General features: G+C 38.5%; 1 protein-coding gene across 2 annotated transcripts in view; it reads left to right on the top strand.

Annotated features, from left to right (window-relative positions):
* atg4c (autophagy related 4C, cysteine peptidase) overlaps positions 1–20,578 on the top strand; it is a 117,400-nt gene that overhangs the window by 50,284 nt on the left and 46,538 nt on the right. The window contains exons 3-6 of one of the 2 annotated variants that reach the window (XM_039735070.1): positions 7,052–7,208; positions 8,218–8,345; positions 10,615–10,698; positions 15,175–15,408. In XM_039735070.1, coding sequence (XP_039591004.1) covers positions 8,270–8,345; positions 10,615–10,698; positions 15,175–15,408 — 394 coding nt within the window. In that variant the 5' untranslated portion in view covers positions 7,052–7,208; positions 8,218–8,269. The remainder of the gene's footprint in view (positions 1–7,051; positions 7,209–8,217; positions 8,346–10,614; positions 10,699–15,174; positions 15,409–20,578) is intronic. The other variant, XM_039735071.1, reaches the window with a different exon arrangement.

Genomic DNA, 20,578 nt, shown 5'->3' with positions numbered 1-20,578 from the left:
AATTGTAATTAAAACATAAACAAAAAGTGTCTGAGAAGAGAAAAGGATGTATAATTATTGTACCTGTATCGTTGCAAGCAGATCAGACAGTAGGCAATATCTTCTTGCCATGCCATGACAGGATGCGACTCACTATTGTATTTCAAAACAGTGTCGGGATCAGCTTTCTTAATTCCTTTTCTGCTTGCTCCTTGCTGGCGAAGATGTAATATTTGTCTTGAATATCCACTTTCAGCTTGGCAGGATACAAGAGGCCGTATCTGATATTGGCTTTCCGTAACCGCTGTTTAAGATTTTGGTCTCGTCTGTTACAAGAGATAGATGTCTTAAGCGTAGCTCCGTTAGCAGCGGCTTTATTTTCTTATTTATTTATTATCTTGTTTCTTATTAACCTGAGGTATCCTGTATTTACTCAACCCGAGGAGTTTCTACTACAGTATATCAACATGTGTAAGAAGAAAGGGGGTCAGAAAGAAACGGAAAGGAAACATAAATCTACACCCAAGTTTAGACAGACATCAAGTCCAAGAGCAAGGTACGGACTTTCAGAGACTGACCTGGAACAGGCAGGTGAAAGCACAGACTTCCCAGGACCCCGCTCCACTGCATCATCTCCAGTTGAGATTGAAAATGGGAGCGAAGGGGCAAGTGATGCTGGTCACGATAGCTCGCCGATTCCAGAAGATCACTTGAAACTAGAAATGGCCAAGCAGTCCATGCTTTCATCTACTCCTCGCGAGCCGGAAGCATTGGCTATAACTGGGGTTGCCACTTGACCCGCGGGGCATAAAAGCCGAAACGAATTTTCCGAACTGAAGGAAATGATCCCAACATTGGCCACGGCCATAAGTTTAAGAAAGTTTCAGCTTAAGAAAGACATTCAGAAAAATATGAAGAAAGAAATAAATGGCTTGCTCAAGACAAACAAGAAGCTGCAGAAGAGATAAATGAGAAGCTGTGGCTGGAGCTGCGGCAGGATAATAAAGACTTGGAAAAACGTATATATATTCGTTTTGATGCAACCTTTAAAGGTATGCTGGGAAAAATTGAGATAAATGCGTCTAAACTGAGAGAACTTGCCGATCAGCTGGAAGACGTTAAACAGACATTCACGACTTGAATTGAAACAGCAAAACATTTGGCATCTACCATCTATTGAAAAGCTACAGCTGCGAATTCTGAATGCAAAAAACTCAGAGACAGACTTGTGGCTCTGGAAGATGGATGTAGAAGGAATAAAATTAGAATCGAAGGTCTATCTGAGAATCATGAAAGTCCAAACCCAGTGAAATTTGTAGCTGAACTGTTGTCAAAAATAATTGGAAAGGACTTTAAATTAGATACCGAGATAGCGGCAGCTTATCGCATACATGGATCAAATACCTCTAAACTTAGGACTTTAATTGTCTGGTTCGAGAAATTACAATTTAAGCTTAATGTAATGGCACGTCTCAGACAGAAACAAGAGATTATATTTGAAAATAACCACATTCGTATTTTCCCTGATTTCTCACCCTCAACGTGCAGCTTTTTACAACATTAAACAGCGGTTCTGTTATTTCAACTGCTCCTAAAATCGATGTGTTCGTATTTAATTGGAGGCAGCGAGAGCAAGTGAATACAATAAAGGGAAAGTGAACTCCCTATACTATAGGCCACATCCTGGGAATTTCTTTGAAATCGACCTCAATGGTTTTACTGAGAGGCGTGGGCACAAAATATTAGGATGGGCAGCTCAGCATTCATGGAATTATGCAGCATAATAGGCCCTCTTGAGCCCCGTGCTGTAGTATACATGAGGGAGCCAATCCCAAGTGAGAAGCACATACCTATTGAACTTTATAAGCTGGCTATCTGTGCAGAGTACAGGATTGATGTGAGCAAAACCACCATTCACAGATGAGTATAATGGGATGTGTTGGGCCAAATGCTCCAATTTAATGAGGCAGTACATCACTTTACCTGATGGGGAAGAGTCATGGCAGATTTTGCAGTGCAATTACGAGGCACATAAAATACTTCAGGTGTTTGGTGCAATTGACAGCTTACACATGCCTTTTTGTGCAAGTGACAGATGTCGCGATTATATTAACAGGTAGGGATGGACATCTGTTGTTCTGCAGTTGGTCATTGACGATAGATTAATGTTTAGGGATATTTGTGTTGGGTCACCTCGTAGTGCTCATGATAGTGCGGTATTCGCCACATCACATTTACACAGGTATTTGAAAATCTAATTTTATACTTATGCATATGTATTTTCTAATTTATCACATTAAATATTTTTTTATAAAATCACTACTTGTTATCAGTTTATGAATAATTGTTTTAAAATGTTGACTTGTTATGTCATGTCATGTGACCTAAGTGTTTCCATTGCAGTTAAGTGAATTTCCCCTTGGGATTAATAAAGTATCTATCTATCTATCTATCTATCTATCTATCTATCTATCTATCTATCTATCTATCTATCTATCTATCTATCTATCTATCTATCTATCTATCTATCTATCTATCAGTTTTGCGAATTATTGCTTTGTCAAATCGCCTGAAAAACTACCTCAATCGAGTGTATAAAGATTTTTGCGAATTTTGAGAGATTTTTCGAATTTCACATTTTCATTACTGTTTTTGTATTTTGCAATTTTAAATTGCACATTAAGGAGGTTAATGGAAAAGCGGCTAGCATGAGGACTTAAGAACTGGAGTTAAATGTAGTTGTACTTTTTGTTGTTGCAATGATTTCTTGCAGCAGCATTTTGATTGAAAACAAAGCAGCATATAGGACAGTATGATTAGCCAGTGAATGCCATATTTAGTAGTCCATTGTACTAGAAATTAATGCATGTTGTAAGAAAGAAAGCAGACAACTATAAGAGTTGGGGCACCAGATGATGAACCCTGTATAATTGGCAGATTTTGGCCAAGAAAGAAAATGGAAAACAATGAAGAAAATGGCAGCTAGAGCTGCAGAACTGACGTCTTCTGGTTGTGGCACTTTTATGATTTGGGGGAGAGGTGAGTAATTTAATTCAAAGGTGCAATCCCATGTGAACAGTTTTCCTGTTTGAGGATTACTTTCATTTATTTAACAATATTTTTGGATGAAAATGCATCCACTTTGAACTTCATGAGAATATGAGTGGATATTTTAATATGGATTAAGTGACAAAAGTAACGCTAAATTTTTTTCATGGAATTTTTTGATTCTGCTAGCTCCTGTCCAGCATTGGTCACAATAGGCTCCTATTCTATCAGAAAGATTGTTATCTCTATTATCCAAGTAAACGTGAGATTAAAAATTTTACTTGGCTATCACTACAAACCACATATGGTTATAACGATATTAAAACACTCGTCCACCCCTTCCCCCTCCATCCCCAGGATGCACTAAGTGCCAGCCACTTCGAGTCTCTGCTGCTCGGGTTGTGAAGGGTCGGGTGGGGAGGAGGGAGACTGAACACAAGCTAAGGAGATGCGGTCGGATCAGCTGCTGGCGTGCTGCTGCTGCCGAGCTGAGTGTTCTGCTTGTTGTGCTGCTTTTCGATCATTTGAAAGCCTGTACAGCAGCTGCCCTTTTGTCTCACTGCCTTGTCTCACGGGACGTTAGTGTGTCCGAGAAAATCACTTATCGTCTCCTTCCATGATTTTTTATTTTTTTATAACAGAGAGATTTGTTTTAGATGGAATGCTCCTAAGAGAGTGTGTAAATGGGAGTGAATTTTTGCCCCTCTTACACATTCTGCTTGCAGAAGTCACATTTGGCTCCAGCAGATTACTAAGCATGAAGCTAAAGTTACTGGGGCTGATGTATTGTAGATAATTTGGTAAGTTTGTATCAGAGGACAATGCTAAAGAAACTGGAAATCATCTCAACTGATGCCAGACGTCCATTACTTGTAGAACTTAACTTCAATAAATTAGGAAGAATAGTTGCTTTGAAAACCCACACAAAACGCTCCAGAAATTCTTCACTTCCTAATGCCATATGACATTTTAATGAAGAATATCGAGAAAATGGCAGAGGTCCAATATGTATCCTGTAAATGTTCAAAACTGCCTGATCTTAACCTGTTTATTTTTTTCGGCCTGTTATTAGATGCACTGAGAAGGCAATTCTTATGTTTTCTTGTTTAAACATGACTAAATAAAGAAACCTTGAAACTTGTAGCCTTGTGTTCATCTTCTTTTTTTGGAAGCATTTTCAGCATTATCCTTAACTACTGCATACTGTTTTCGTAATGGATGTTCTGTACTTCCGACATCATGTTGATAGCCATCCAGAGAGTCATACAGTGTGTGACCCAGTGCATTCCTGAATATTATTTTAAAATCTTTTTCAAAGCAATGAGCAGTAAAATTTACCTGAGTGCCAGATATCTACATTGAACATTATGGTTGAAATGTAATCCTACATTGTACTATTCAGAGCCACACTGGAAAAATAATGCCATCTGGGCACAACATTGATGGGCTTAAGATATTCAGCAAGCCTGTGAAATCTGAAATTGTCCACAACAGAAAATCGCTGATTGTCAAGAGCCATAAGTTCTGTTATTTTGGTTTCATGTTTTTCTCAATTGAATGCTTTGAAGTAATAGCTCTGCTGAGTGGATTTTTTCCTCTTTAGCATTAACTCTTCATATTTGTCTGAGCAGTGTCCTTTCACTTGACTGATTAAATTTGTCATATTAAAATCTTTTACATTGCACTTTACATGCAAGTCATTTTTAGAACACATTCCACCAGTTACTATGTCCTTAGAAATTATGGTGAAAAATGTCTACACTGCTGAAAGCCTAGCCAGGCACGATAAATCGGTCTCATGTCTCTTTTATTTGGCACATAATAGATGCATAGTCATACTGATCCAACATATTAAAGTCTTAGTCTCACTTAGATTTGTTAGGCATTTAGATTTTAAACTACTACTTTGGAAAAAGCATTTAGAAAGCACTTCTTTATGCAAAGAGTTGTAGGAATCTGGAACAAACTACCGAGCCATGTAGTTGAAGCCGAAACCTTGACAACCTTTAAGAAGGATCTGGATGACATAATGGGACAGGTTAGCTATTAGCTAAACAAACACGCTTGATGGACTGAAAGGTCTCCACATTTGTCAAACCTCTTTATACTGTGGATGCAAGTACCTAATGAAATGTTTAGCTTTAATGCTGCTGGTTTCTTGTATAAATATTTGTTTTTCAGAAACTGGTGTTTCCCAAGACGGGCTTTCACTCATGATTTCACAATGATTTGATATTGGCACTTACTTAGTCGTTATATCTACACGCGCAAATGCTTCTTTGTGTCTGAGCATATTTTTAGCTCATGTGGTTTATCAAACACTATTTTGGTAACACTTTAGGTACAGTGGAACCTCGGGTCACGACTGTCATTCATTCCAAAACTCTGGTCGCAACCTGATGTGGCCGTGACCCAAAGTAATTACCCCCATAGGATTGTATGTAAATACAATTAATCCGTTTCGGACCGTACGAGCTGTATGTAAATAAGATTTTTAAGCACAAAAGTAGTTAATTATACCATAGAATGCACAGTGTAATAGTAAACTAAATGCAAAAAAAAATTGAATAACACTGAAAAAAACCTTGAACAGAGAAAACTAACATTGCAAGAGTTCACGCCATAGCCTACGAACCGCTCTCTGTAAACACTTTTTTTTAATGATTTGTAAGCACAGGGAAAAAATGAACAATTGAAAAATCCGTAATTTATACAAAAACTAGCCATAAACAACTAAGAAAACTAACCTTGCATGAGTCGAGTTCTGGCAAGAAGGAATTGAGGAGGAACTGGGTGGAGAGGAGATTACAGTTATGAGGTAGTGTCTGTGAAGATGCGGGTTCACTGCATGCTCCCATCTCGCTTCCGGGAGCCCTTAAACCTGTCACTGTCAGTAATGTTACCCATGAGCACAACAGTGAGGCACTACAATGGAGCAATCGAATGGTGCAAAAAGTGCCAATTGCTTTTATTAAAATCAACCAAACAACATTTAAAAACAAAGTCCAAATTAAAGTGCAGTGCTTTTAGAATCCTTCAATAAATAAATGATCCCATAAAAACAGAAGTGAAGTGGAGGTTAAAATCCAATAGAAAAACGTCTTCATTAAATACAATGAGATTAAAACAATCTCTTTAAAAACAAGCCCGGTGCATTCTTTATCTGCCTTCTCGCGCGCTCTCTCTCTCTCTCACTCTCGCTCGCTGTACAGGGAATGCACAGGGAGACACTGAACACATGCGGAAATCATCACCGCATACAAACCGGAAGGGAAACTAGCTTGTTCGTCACCTGAGTGTGTGGTCGTGAACAGATGCAAAAGTTTGGCGAACTTTTTGGTCGTAACCCGATTTGTACGTGCTCAGAGACATTTGTGACCCAAGGTTCCACTGTACTGCAGAAATGCATTTATTACTCATTCGTTCCGCTGCTGCCTCGCAGTTAGGAGACCCGGGTTCGCTTCCCAGGTCCTCTCTGCGTGGAGTTTGCATGTTGTCCCTTTGTCTTCGTGGGTTTCCTCTGGGTACTCCGGTTTCCTCCCACAGCCCAAAGACATGCAGGTTAGGTACATTGGCGATCCTAAATTGTCCCTAGTGTGTGCTTGGTGTGCGTGCGTGCGCGCCCTGCGGTGGGCTGTCGTCCTGCCCAGGGTTTGTTCCTGCCTTGCGCCCTGAGCTGGCTAGGATTGGCTCCAACAGACCCCCGTGACCCTGTAGTTGGGATATAGCGGGTTGGATAATGGATGGATATTATATAACAAGACCTTAACAAAGACTTCTTTGGATCTTCATAACACTTAACACAGTATCAGTAAAGGCCATACCATCTTTGCAGTGTGACCTGCTAAGAAAACTCCCCTTTGGAGTGATCTGAGTTGGCTTCACTGACACACATTTTTCTTGATAGTGCATATTTAGTATAAGTCCTGTGAATCCTTCATATTAACAAATCAGTTTGCCATCATGTTGATATGCCACACTGCACAGAGAAAAATAACCAATTTACTGATGTTCTGTATGACAGCTGGATTTCAAGGACATTCAAAAATCGACTTGATGTTATTTTAGAAGAATTAAGCGGATACAACTGGTGAACTTCGTTGAGCTGAATGGCCTGTTCTCATCTAGATTGTTCTAATGTATTGCAAGTGCTATAAAGACCAAAAGAAACCTTTGTTAAGGTAAGGTCTTGTTACATAATAGTAATTGAGTAATAGATGTATTTTTGCAGTACTAAAGTATTACCAATATTTTAATAAATATTCCAGGATGTACCCAAAAATAACCGGAATAATAATTTTTACTTACTAAAATTTGAGTCTCCTTCCATGTGAATGAATGTACTTGTCCCAACCTTTTTCCCCACTGTGGAAACATTTTTAGAATTGCTGAAGAGGAATGTTGTCCAATGACTGCAGCGGTTTTTCTTTGACTTCCTCCACGGTACAAAAACGCTTTCCTTTGAGTTCTTTTTTTCATACGCGGGAACAAGAAAAAGTTGCACGGAGCAAAGATCATGTGAGTAGGGAAGGTGGCAAGAACTCCAAGAGACACAAGTCAATTCAGAAATCTCTTCAATAGTCCGACGACGATCTTTTTTTGTCATTCCTAATTGTGGAAGGTTGGCCAGATCTTGGTTGTTCCTCATTTGACATTTCCCCTTGTTTGAAGCACAAAAACCACTCGTTTTACTTAAAGCTTCCTCTTTCAAAGCAGTTTCAAGAATCACTACAGTTTCAGCACCTGTTTTCCCTAAGAGAAAACAAAATTTAAAGCAGACTCGTGGTTCTTTATGATCACCAATCACAAAAATTTCAAAACACATTTTAATAAGCACCAAGAAAAACCAACATGGAATACTGTACAAAGACTATTGTAAGTATGCAACACCTAGCTGAGAAATTTGCAACTAAGTCTAGATGGCGAGCCAGGTGCAGATTCCGGTTATTTTTGGGTACCCCCTCGTACATGTGTTTGGGACTTTGAAGGACATAATGTGTGGATTATGTGCCACAAGTAACATGACGTTTTTTCTTGGACATTTTAGATACTGTTTGTTGTTGTCCAGCATTGGTCACCATAGACTCCTGTTATATCAGTCTCGCTTCTGCATGAAAAAATAAAATACATTTTTCTCTTAAAATAGGCTCTGTACCTGGTAATACAATATACTTTTGTTTTCAATTACAGGACTTGATCTGAATTTAAAAGCTGTGATGGATTCAGTGTCAGAGTGTACACAATGGAGAATACTGATTCAGATGAGGTGGAAAAACTGAAGTCAAAATTTGTATCGGCATGGTACACTGTGAAATACAGTAAGTGATGTTTTCATTGCATTTTGTTCAATTACTAGTGAAATTACAGTGTTGTTCTAGCATTTCGCAAACCCAGAATAATAAATGTTGGTGTGTGTTGCAAACCTGAGCGATAACAACAACAACAACATTTATTTATATAGCACATTTTCATACAAACAGTAGCTCAAAGTGCTTTACATATTAAAGAATAGAAAAATGAAAGACACAATTATAAAACAAAATAAATCAACATTAATTAACATCGAATAAGAGTAAGGTCCAATGGCCAGGGGGGACAGAAAAAACAAAAAAACTCCAGACGGCTGGAGAAAAAATAAAATCTGTAGGGATTCCATGTAGGGATATGCTTGCTGCTGCATAATAGTCATTTTCAGCTGTAGTTGAGGCAGAGTTCCTCCACTTAGGTCAGTTCAATAAGAAGGTTGCTATTTCATTTCAAGGTTCTGACTTTGCAACTTACCTCTGGCGCCTTAAGGAGGATAGCCGCAGTGAGTGTCAATGGCACCCTGATATGCAGCACACTGCCACTATTTGGCATCATGGAATACAAAAATGTATTAAACTGTATATCTTCATTTTAAATTAATAGAACAGCTATTCATTTTTAAAGGTACATTGGAAGTGTTTACGTTTCGCAGTGACATAAGGAAGAATTCAGTGGGGGCTAACAAAGAGACTGACCTGTACTATCAATTTATGGGCTCCTGTTATATTCTCGGAAGTTATACAGCATGGGAGCTGATCCTTAATTTACAGTACAAAGTGTGGTGGTCAGGGATGCAGGGATACCTAGATCTGATAGAGGAAGCTCTGAGCAGGAGGACCCAGAATTTGCAATGCACACCTCGGACTCGGGGAGGCGTCTCCAGATGTCACCCAGGAAGTAACTCCAGGTTGTTTTGCTGCTTTCAGACAGCTATTTGAGACATGAAAGGTGAGAGTAGCGACGAGTGGTTTGGTGTAGTATTATGAGGTGAATGACCCACAGTCGGAGCCTAACACATGGAAAAGTATCCCCAGATGGGCTTCAGTTTTTTGTTTATTTGATACTTTGTTTTCTGCCTTTGTTCATCTCACCCTGTGCCTTTTTCTTCATTGAAGACCCTGTTTTGCATATTTTGGCCTCATTTGCACAATTCATGGCTGGGGTGGGCGCTCCAAAAGTCATACGTAATTAGATGTGTCATTAGAATTCAATTTTGCACATCAGCTGTGGTCTCCAGCCCCTCTCCAATCTCTGGATTGTGTATTCCTGCTGATCAAGTGAGGAGGGAGCTTGAAAAGCTCTGCAAAAAAAAAGGTTCAGGGCCAGTTTGAATCTGCCCCTGCTCGGCTTGCTGTGGTTATGACATATAATAACAACAACAACAAAAACATTTATTTATATAGCACATTTTCATACAAATTATGCAGCTCAAAGTGCTTTACATGACGAAGAAATAGAAAAAACGACAAAATACATAAAAATTAGAACAAGGGAACACTAATTAACAGAGAAAAAAAAAAGTAAGATCCGATGGCCAGGGAGGACAGAAAAAACAGAAAGAGACATTCTACCTAACATAAATGACCTCAATCAGTCCTCATGGTATTCATGGTTCTCATGGAAGAACTTGATGACGGTAATGTGGACTTCTGACCTTTATTCCATCAATGTAGGGACATCACAGTGCTTTATATATAGTGATGCAATAGTCAAAATGACAAAGATAATGTAGCAGACAGGGGCACTTCTGCAATGTGTGGAGCCTAGTAACTGTGGTGGTCTACGTGTGTGTGTGTTTCCCTTGTTTCAGTGCTCATTACAACATGCAAATGAATTATTAAGCTTTATTTAGCTAAACTTAACTTATGGAAGAAGATGATCCACTGTGGAGACCCCTAACAGGAGCAGCCGAAAGAAGAAGATTTAGCTAAACTTAACTTGTGCCAATGAGATTCTGAATAAATAACAGCAATTTTAGCTTTTTATTTTCTCTCATCGTCAAGTCATTTAGTCAGTATCTTTTGCTCTTTCCCTCAAAACTCCGGTGGCTGTTTAAAATGCATTAACAGGAGTGATTGGGGGTGGGTGTTTTTGGCAGAGGCTTTGTGCTTTGTTGCACAGGATTTCACCTCTATTCAAAGCACACTTTTTAATGGGTTGTCCCCAGATGTGTATTTTCATTTGAGAATCACGTCTGGCCCGCAAGACTAACCCAAAACAAACAAGATACACTTCTTTGTATAGACCTTCATTAAGGCTGCCTCTTCAATTTTTTTCCAGGTTGGATGCTAAAAACAAAGACTCGCTTCAGCAGAAATTCTCCAGTTTTTTTGTTAGGAAAGTGTTACCATTTTAAGGCTGAAGGTAAGTAAAGATATTATTTTAAATGCCAGTTCTTAAATAGGATCCGCAATTTGTATTTGAACAAATAAGTGGAAAACACAACTTTTATACAAGTGCTACATGCAGGTAAATGAACATTAATTATTAATTCAAGATGAGTAATGCTGACTTAGAGGAAGCAAACTTAGGGATGGATATTGACACAAAGCTTATAATGTTGACAAAGGGCTGCTAGTCTAAGGCTTGGGATATACCAGGTGAGCCATACAGAAGAACCACATTTCAAACGTTTATTCTACAAAAATGATAAAATAAATTTTATTACGACACAAGAAAAGGTATACAAAATAGATTATTCTAACTGTGTTTTAAAAATTGTCTTCAAGTTGTAGGCCATCATTAGTGATACACTCTTCAAGATGATTTCTGAATGTTCACATGATTCGTTCGGCCATTTCATGAGGAATAACGGTGATTTCATGGCGAATATCGCCCTTGAGGGCTTCAAGGTTTTGAGGTCAGTGTGTGTATACCTTCGACTTGAGAGAGCCCCACAAGAAGAAATCACACAGAGCGAGATCAGGCAAACATGAAGGCCACCCGACATTGCCGCGCAGGGAGATCAGCTTTCAGTTGTAAATGCCTAAGGCAGAAGCATGTTTGCTCACTGAACGTCTGGGAGACTGGAAAATCGATGCCCTTACAGCTTGGATGTTTTCAGACGTTCATACAGTGTGAGGATGGCCTGGAGATTTTCTGTTCAATGTTATACCTCTCTGTCTAAATTTAGCCACCCACTGAAGAATTGTTTTTCTGATTTGGGACGTCACCATTAGAAGGAATTCTGAAGTGTGTTCAGAAGGCGCTTTGTGTAGTGATGATGGATTAGTTATTTTTGAAGAACACTTAGACAGTGAAAGCACAGTGCACACCAGACCAAAGCATGTTACAAACTGAAAACTACAAGGGATCGCCTATCAAAGCACCCCCACCCCAACCCACTCGGCTGCCTCTACCTTACACAATGTCCTTGAGAAATGGGGTACTTCATTTTGGTTCACTCTGTACTTAACGCTACACAACTCATGCGATTGAGGACGCTGCTGCTATGCAAGCAGTGTACTGATTGTACTTCCGCTCATACTTTTAAGTACATTTGGAGGATTCCTTCAGGTGGCAGTGCAAGAAATCATCATGGTGAGAAACATGGTGTCCAGTTTTTTCTGTAGAAGCAGAAGAAAGATGTCAAAGATAACAATTCTTGCAAAAAAAAAAAAAAAGACGGCATTAGCGACACAGAAAGTGGTGTGTGAGACTTTTAAATGTATCACGTCATTACATTGGGAAATGTGTGATGCTTGTTTTTCCTATGTGAAAAATGTATGAAGAAAAGCACCGTGAATACATTCACATGTCAGCATTTAAGTTTGATGATTTGCTTCACCCCAGTGAACCATTCATCAAACATCGAAGCATGCAGATTGATCCTGTTAGATTTGTAATTCAGCTTTCAATCACGTGTTTATAGTAAGCGATGATACTGACGTCACGTACAAGAACTTCAACACAGACAGCACCCAAATTTTTGTTGGTACTGCAACTCGTGTACGTGTTGTGTTCATTTCTGTCAGTGTGCTCCAAGGAAGAACACTGGGAATACATGACAGCCATGACGCGTGCACTTAAGTGTTCTGAGCGTGAAGTATAACCCGGCCCTCAGTCCTCATTCTAAAAACTGCTGACTACAAATCAGGCAACATTTATGCTCTGATTCATTATGCACTAATGAGGTTCAATGTGAAGCACTGTGTTTAGTTCCTATTGCCCCACTGCAATAATACAGAAAGTGAACTAGTGTAAAGAACAGCAAAAATACGGGCTTGAGGCATTGAGTGCTCTCCTCTCGTTTGCCAGATTTTTAATAGCCCTGGACTTAAAGGGCATGTTCTGCTTTGACAGACTAATGAAGATCTGTTTAGGCATAAAACATGAACATAAAAGGCTAGAGGAGGACTTCATTCTGCTCCTCAAAATTTTTAATGCAAATTATGCACCACAGTTCTTTCAGTGAAATAGTAAATCACAAACTCTATAACCCAAATGATAGTTAAGAGAACAATATTCAAGATGGAGGCTTGGAAACACTTCTTCGCATAAAGGGTTATGGAAGTCTGAAACAAGCTATGGTGCTTATAAAAAGAATTCCCTTCCTTGGACATTTTCACATTTTATTTTTACTCAACATTAATTCACAATAGATTTTATTTGGCTTTTTTGATACTGATCAACAGAAAATGACTCTTTAATGTCAAAATGAAAATGGACCTCTTCAAAGTGATCTACATTAATTACAAATATAAAACACAAAAGAATTACATTTTCAGTTTTCCCTTTATCAGTCCCAAATTTCTCTTTTTTTCCTCTGACTGTAAGGATGTGAATGTGAAATTAATTCAACATACTTATTCTGAAGTGCTGCAGATATTTCTTTTACAAATTTAAGAGCTGAAGGTTTAGGTTCAGAGCGTTTCCGTTTTACTGTGCAAAGTTTACATGGCACAGTTGTGCAGCTTTTCATTGTGACCATATTTAAAATTGCGCTCAGTTTAAGCAAGTGTATCCTTTGATAGAGATCTACATGCGCTTCCCACCTTTTTCCTGACAGGATGTAAACCAAGTCCCCCAGACACAACCCAAATCCCTTAAATCTGAATAAGAGGGAATGGAGAGATGGATTGGCTTTTCTTCACTTTTTTTATCCTTCACTCCCTTATCATATATGTTACTATGTATCTTTATTATTTTTCTGCTTTTAATTGCTTCTTGTATCTTAAAATCTATATAGCACACATAATATGCAGTCATGGATACAATGTATAATAGTAAAATTAACTTTTTGTCACTTCAGAAAAATCCTAAAAATTCACTGACGATAGCTCAAATAATTTTCCTCCTTGTCTCTAACCAAAACTAATATAGATTGCTATTTGTGTATTCCATCTAAGATAGAAAAATGTGTAATTTTACTTTCTAGTTGCTTTTAAAATTATTATTGCTTTTAAAATTGATTATGATTCTTATTTACCTGAATAGGTTATTTGTGCAGTGTTTCAGGGGTTCTCAAACTCGGTCCTGGGGACCCACTGTGGCTTGGAGGTTTTTTGTTCCAACCAGCTTCATAATCAGTGACATCTGATAACACTGATCTCATTTAATTAGCTGGCATTTTTTTTCTTTTATTCTACACTAGCCATCCCCATGCGGCTTTGCCTGTGTATTAGTGAAATAGGACAGTGAAGAGGGTCCCGTCCAGCTCTCTACTCCTGATGTCAGGCTTCTCCCTCCCCTGGGCCCGCAGCCTGTGTCTCGGATTAGCACGAATATTTCGCTCCTGCAAGCGATTCTTAGCACAATGAGAGAAGTCGCAAAATCAACCAGAATGTTCAAGCAAATTCTAGAAAAAAAAAATCTAAATCCGTTAAGTAGTTTTCTCATTCGCTAACTAAGTAGAGTTAAAGTTACGCCCCGAGGCAGATGCATGAGTGAGGAGGGCCCTGCCCCCCACCCCACAGCCTCTCTCTCGGATTCACGCTTATAAATCGGTACCGCAAGCGAATTATGATACTGAGGGCGATGAGAAAATCGCAAAATCAATGGAATGTTCAAGCAAATTATAGAAAAAATCCCGATCTAAATCCGTTACATAGTTCTGTCGTGAAAAGCGGACAGACATACAAACGGGTCTAAAAAACTAAGAAATTTCGCACTTGGGCCACGAAATTTTTAAAACCGTTTCTTAGCGAGTACCAATGGGTCAAGGGTAACCTACATTCCAAATTTTAAGTCCCAAGTCCTTAGGGTTCAGGAGAGTTTGTGATGAGTGAGTCAGTGGTATTTGGCTTTTATATATACAGTATATAGATTCAGAAAAGCACAGCAGCATGATTTTTACATTTATAAGAGATTTAGAAATATTTCTGCTTTTGCTAAAGATTTAAATGCTTAACTCTCTTTTGTTGATTTCATTATATTTTGCCCAGTTTTCCACCTTTGTTGTAACTTATTAATGACAATTAAAAATGAGCAGAGCAGGCACCAGGCAAACAACACCGAATCATGAAAGGCTGTAACTATTTTAGCATCAGACCCACTAATTAGTAAATAATGGATTAATTAAACAATTAGAACACTTGGGAAAGTAGATTAAAAATCAAGATGAAAATACTGTTAAAAAGAAAAAAATGACGTTATTACCATATAACTGCTTGGTACATTTTAATGACTTTTTTTTTTAACCAAATTTAGTTTTCTAATTTCTATATTGTCCCCAAAACACACAACCTGGGGAAATAACAGTTCACTTAATTAGCCTAGGAGTCCAAGTAAAAACAGAAGCTGGTTGGAACAAAAACCTACAGCCACAGTGGGTCTCCAGGACCAAATTTGGGAAGCACTGCAGTGTTTTTTGTAGGCAGTAATATATTCTTTAATTTTTAGATGAGGAAGCCTCCATGGATAGCATCTCAGCCTGCACCTCAGAGAAGGAGTTTGTTCTGGGGAATGTGGATGCCTTTCAGAAGGATTTTACATCTCGGATTTGGCTGACATACAGGGAGGAGTTCCCTCAAATCCAGGGCTCCAGTTTTACTTCCGACTGTGGATGGGGATGCACACTGAGGACGGGGCAGATGCTGTTGGCTCAAGCCCTCGTGATTCATTTCTTAGGCAGAAGTAAGACATTTGTTGTGTGTTGAAAAGAAAGAAATGGAACAAAAAGAGCTGTTTGGATTGTAAAATATCAGTTAAATAGTTGTGTAATATATTTAATTCAGAAGCAGTTAAAACTTTATGCAAAAAGGCAATGTTAAACAAAAAACTTCACACAAATCTTTTTGGTAAAGAGCAAAAATACATCACGTGTAGCTCCACTTTTGTTTAAGAATTTTTTAACATGCATACAGTGCCTATAAAAAGAATTCATCTCCATGGACGTTTTCGCATTTAATTGTTACAACATATTGAATCACAGTGGATTTAATTTGATTTTTTTTAACCCTGATCAACAGAAAAAGACTGTTGAATGTCTCAGATGTAAATTAGTTACGAATGTAAAACACAAAATAATTGATCCTGTAAGTATTCACTCCCTTCAGTATGACATATGTAAATCATCACAGGTGGAGCCATTTGGTTTTAGAAGTCATAGAACTAGTACAGTGGAGATCTCCTGTCTGGGTTTTGTATTGATTGTTGTATAAGTGGACCTGTAAGCAGAAGGGCCATCTTGTTGTATGTATGTGACATGACCTTATCTCTAACCAAGAAAAGCCGACTGAAAATGAAATGACAGAACTACAATTATTTGAGCTAAGTAAGTAAGCTATGCCAGTAATCCCATCTGGTTTTTTTTTTTTTTTTTCAGCTCGGACCCTGGAGATCTAGAAACTGTTGCAGATCATACTTTCATTAACCTTTACCAGTTCAATCAGAGATTCTGATTAGTTTAATGTATACATATTTGGGATGTGAGAAACTGGAGTACTTACAAAATCTTCACACAGATTTGAGGAAAAGTCCAGGACATCAAATCCCATTACTACCATAAGGGATCCAACTCCGTTGGGCCCTTTAGCAAGGTGCTTAACCTGAAAGTTGCTCCAGGGACCGCTGTACAATGGCTGGTAAAATATATCAAAATCAAATGGAGTGTCTGGGCCAGCATATGATACTGTGCCACTGTAATGCTCTATGTTAAAAAAAAATCTCATTTTTTATATTGCACTCTTCTTATTGTGTTTTTTTTTTTGTATTTTTTATTAATTTGTAATTTGTATTTATTTGTTTTACTGTCACTTTGCAAGAATGTATTGCTTCTTCTGTAGTGTTTAGTTTTGCAGATATGACTTCAGATAATATACTCACTCAATTCAGTGTATTCTAGTATGTAGTAGTATTCATGTCAAGGGACAGTGGATCTGTGCTGTCCACTTCTTTTCAGGGTTAAACAGATGAGCAGTAAAAAAAACCCTTACTATGTATGCACACATTACTGCTTAAAAGGATTGGCCCTTTAATATATTTGTTTTAATGGTTGTATGTGATATTTGTACTGTAAGTTATTTTCTTTTTGCCAACTCCTTTGCCTGAGGTTATTTTCAGTATAAATACAATAGATATCAGTTTCTTCAAACAGTACAAAGTTAATAGGCAATAGAGAATGAAATCTTCAAGTAAAGATCAAGAAGCTTAGTATTACAGTTAGTGCCAGGAAGATATCTGGTTATTTGATGCTTGAGAGGGTTAGGGCTTTTGATTTCCAGGAGGTGAGCAGGGGAAAAGAAAGCCTTAGCAGTCTTGAGGTGCTTTTGTGAAGAATCACTTGCAGTATCTTGTGATGTCTCCCAAATTGCAGTTGCCAGGCTGGACTCTACTGTTTATGTATAGATGTACATACTGTATAGATGTATATCCAGCAAAATAACATCCATTCATCCATCCATTATCCAACCCACTATTTCCTAACTACATGCTCATGGGGGTCTGTTGAAGTTAATCCCAGCCACTCTGGGGGGTTTGGGCAAAGTGGTATTCCTCAGGTTGTTGAACCGTCTTAACAAGATTTGTGATGTTGTGGGATAATGAAAGTTCTGCAGTGATGTGGACCCCCCATAACTACTCCCCAGTGCATCCCACAGAAATCAGATACAGCAGTTGAGGCACCTCTTTGTAGTGAATAATAGCTTTGATGATTTCTACTATTCTGTATAGCAGGCATGTCAAACTTACTACCATTGGTGAGCCGCTTCGACTGCCATACGTGCGTCAGTGGGCCGCACTGTAACAAATACTATTACACTGTTATACAAAGTTACTGTATCTTTCTTTCCAATACTGAAAACTTTAAAAAATGTAACACTTAAAGTTTAAAGAAAAGCAATTTATTTCCCTACAATCTCCGTACAACAGTGTACAATTAGAGTGTTAGCCGCTTAGCTAGTTCTTATATAGGAGTCTTACAGTCTGAGATCTATTTCTTCTATCCTGACACTTGGCATCTCTTGTTAGTAACCAGTTTGTCAATATCAGGCTTGAAATCTTGTGCAGCTGCCACTTTTATGAGGGATGAAAGGTGCTCGACAGTAAGTCTTGAGCAATGTGGGGTTTTGGTAGCTTTCATTAATGAAAACAATTGCTCACAAAGGTAAGTGCTTCCGAACATAGACCGTACTCTCGATGCCAACTTACAGATCTGCACATACGAGGGTGGCAGGTAAGCATACAAGCCTGGCACACCAACTTCATTGTATTTTGCCTTCAGAATAGAATCTGACTGCAGTTCAGTTAACTCCATTTGGATAATCTCAGGCGCATTCTCAGCGTTGTAAGAGTATGGTGACGTAAACAGTGCAAAGTCCTGTTCGTGTGGACTGAAATCATGAAAACGCTCACTGAATTCATTGCTCAGTAATTCAAATTGGGAAACACATCCTCCAAAAATCTAATTTTACTTTACTAAGTTTACTTCAAAGTTTATATTGTAAAATAAACCAATCTGCAAAAAGCCCCCTGACCTACACTAATTTTACAAACTTAAAATCAGAAAAATTTACCAACTTCTCGTGTCCACTTCAGATCTTCAGCTGTAGTCTGCACTGACTGCTCGTTACAATACTAGCACAAAATTACATATAACTAGAGCAAAAAAACGTGAAAATATGCGAACTATTACTACTCGTGATGGTCAGTTCTGCCCAGTGGCCAGTCTCAGCAGCCCAGCCAGTAGTGTAGCCTGCCAGGCTGCTGCAGCCTAGCACTTCAGTTGCTACGTCGCGGCTTGTTAACTTTGGTCAAGGCTCGTGAGCGGGGCCAGTGTCATGCGTAGGGTATCAAGGAGCTGATGCCGCAGCTGCAACTATACTAGCACATGACGTTTCCTGTACCGTAATGCCATGGGAAAACTCACTTTTGTCAGAAGGCGGAAGTAAGAAAAGTCAATAAATAACGCCGAAGATGCAGAATGATTCAGTCACAAACGATAGTAATCATTTTGTACAAGTTTAGTGCTAACTAGGATCTGTCATGCGGGCTGCGTGTTTGCCTGCTGTATAGTATCAATCTTTGTAATTATAAAAAAAAAATAAAGAAAATTGAATTCACCCGTTATTTTTAATAACATTATTCCATAATAACAAATACTCATAAATAACTTAATACACACGCCAAAACAAATTTGCAATTTAGGAAAGTGGTACCTTTGAATAAATAAAGGTTAAAACTTTAGCTATAATGAGCCATATTAATTGAGTAACAGAGCTAAACGCAGCTGCAGATTTAAAAGACATTCATTCTTTGCAGGTGAGCATTGTCTTATTGTGTAGGACAAACATCATGTAAAGTAAGAACATCACTATTGTTTAATGGTTGTCACAGGAGCAATGCTAAGATGAAAAATAAAAAGTTTCAGCAGGACTCATGCTCAACACTGTAAATCTGAGATCTCCTTGCGTACAGTCATAGTTTCTGAACAGCCTGCATGCCACCACAAAGTTTCTTTTGCTTTCCGAGTATGGAGTTATATAATTTAGATGTCTTTATAAATAAAAAAACAAATTTTTCAGTTCTGACTGAAAGTTTATATATTCCTGCATGTCATCTAGTAAAAGAAACCTATTAATGAGGTGTCAGTTCAGTTGTAGCTCAGCTATTTTCTATAGATATGTTAAAACAGTGTGATCTGGTGAAGCAGTGGCCAGTGTCCATATTTGAATCATTGGTGGCTCAGGTCGAGGCTGTAAAAAAAGGGATGGACGTTATTTACTTCACGGCACATGAAGGACTAAGTACATTTATAAAAAACACAAGAAAATGATCATAGGCTTCATGCTTGTTTTTGGATTCTTGGTGGCAAATGATGACATTTAGTATTTTTTTTTTGTGTGTAGTTTAATGATGTCTGAGTACTTTGCCAAAGCAAAGGGGAAGCGAAGTTGCCTGTGTGAACTGTGGTTTTTAACAAACCAGGTTTCTGCCTTAACTGGGTTACTCACCTTGTCATGGTTTTGTGTGTGCAGGTAAATGCACTGATTGTAGCTGCCGATAGATGTATTTTTTATCTAAAGAGTTCCCAATCTGAAGTATGTTTATAAGATTGTAAATTGTGGCATTAAGTAACTACCAATATGTGAAAATGCAGGATATTTTTAATATTCCTTATGCATTTTCAAGGAAAAAAAACATAGGTTTTTGGACATGTGTAGTTTTACAACAGCTGTAAATATATATTGTGAGGTTTTTGAGCTCTTTGGAGTCACTCCCCAAAAGGTACTGTATGCCAAAATGTGGTTGACAAGTCAGTCAATGGTTGCTTGTCCATCACCAAGGCAACTACAGGTTCGCAGCGCAACTGTAAGTTCACAGCCTACCCACATAACATGTCTGTTGCCCAATGGGTGATGAGGGGAGCATTATAATCCGGCCACTGACCTGGCCCCGTCCCTTTTCGTTTGCTGTGTCTGTGTGTATCGAAGTGGTAGTTCCCATTTGAATAATTACACTGATGTGTCTGCACCATTCAGGCCTGTCACTTACTCAAGACACGACTATATGGTTTCCCAGGCAATACTCAGCACTAACGCTGTTGGGACTTTTACAACTCGAGTAATCCTCAGGTCTAACACTTATGCGAGATGCATCTATACAGTTGCCCAAGTGATACTCGGGTCTAATGCCCAAAGCAAAAAAAAGGGTTAGCGTCTCTGCTGCTCGCGCATGTGAATTTCACTTTCACCAAACAACAAATCTTTTAATTCTTGCGGATAGGCATCTTCATTGGGAAGAAACACTACTTTTCCCTGATGGCAACACAAATTAGACGATCTACAATATATTCGATCTATTTTCG

The sequence above is a fragment of the Polypterus senegalus genome, chromosome 14 (assembly GCF_016835505.1).
Source record: "Polypterus senegalus isolate Bchr_013 chromosome 14, ASM1683550v1, whole genome shotgun sequence".
Taxonomy (NCBI): Eukaryota; Metazoa; Chordata; class Cladistia; order Polypteriformes; family Polypteridae; genus Polypterus; species Polypterus senegalus.
Note: the sequence above shows the minus strand (reverse complement) of the source record. Positions and strands in the feature narration are given on the sequence as shown.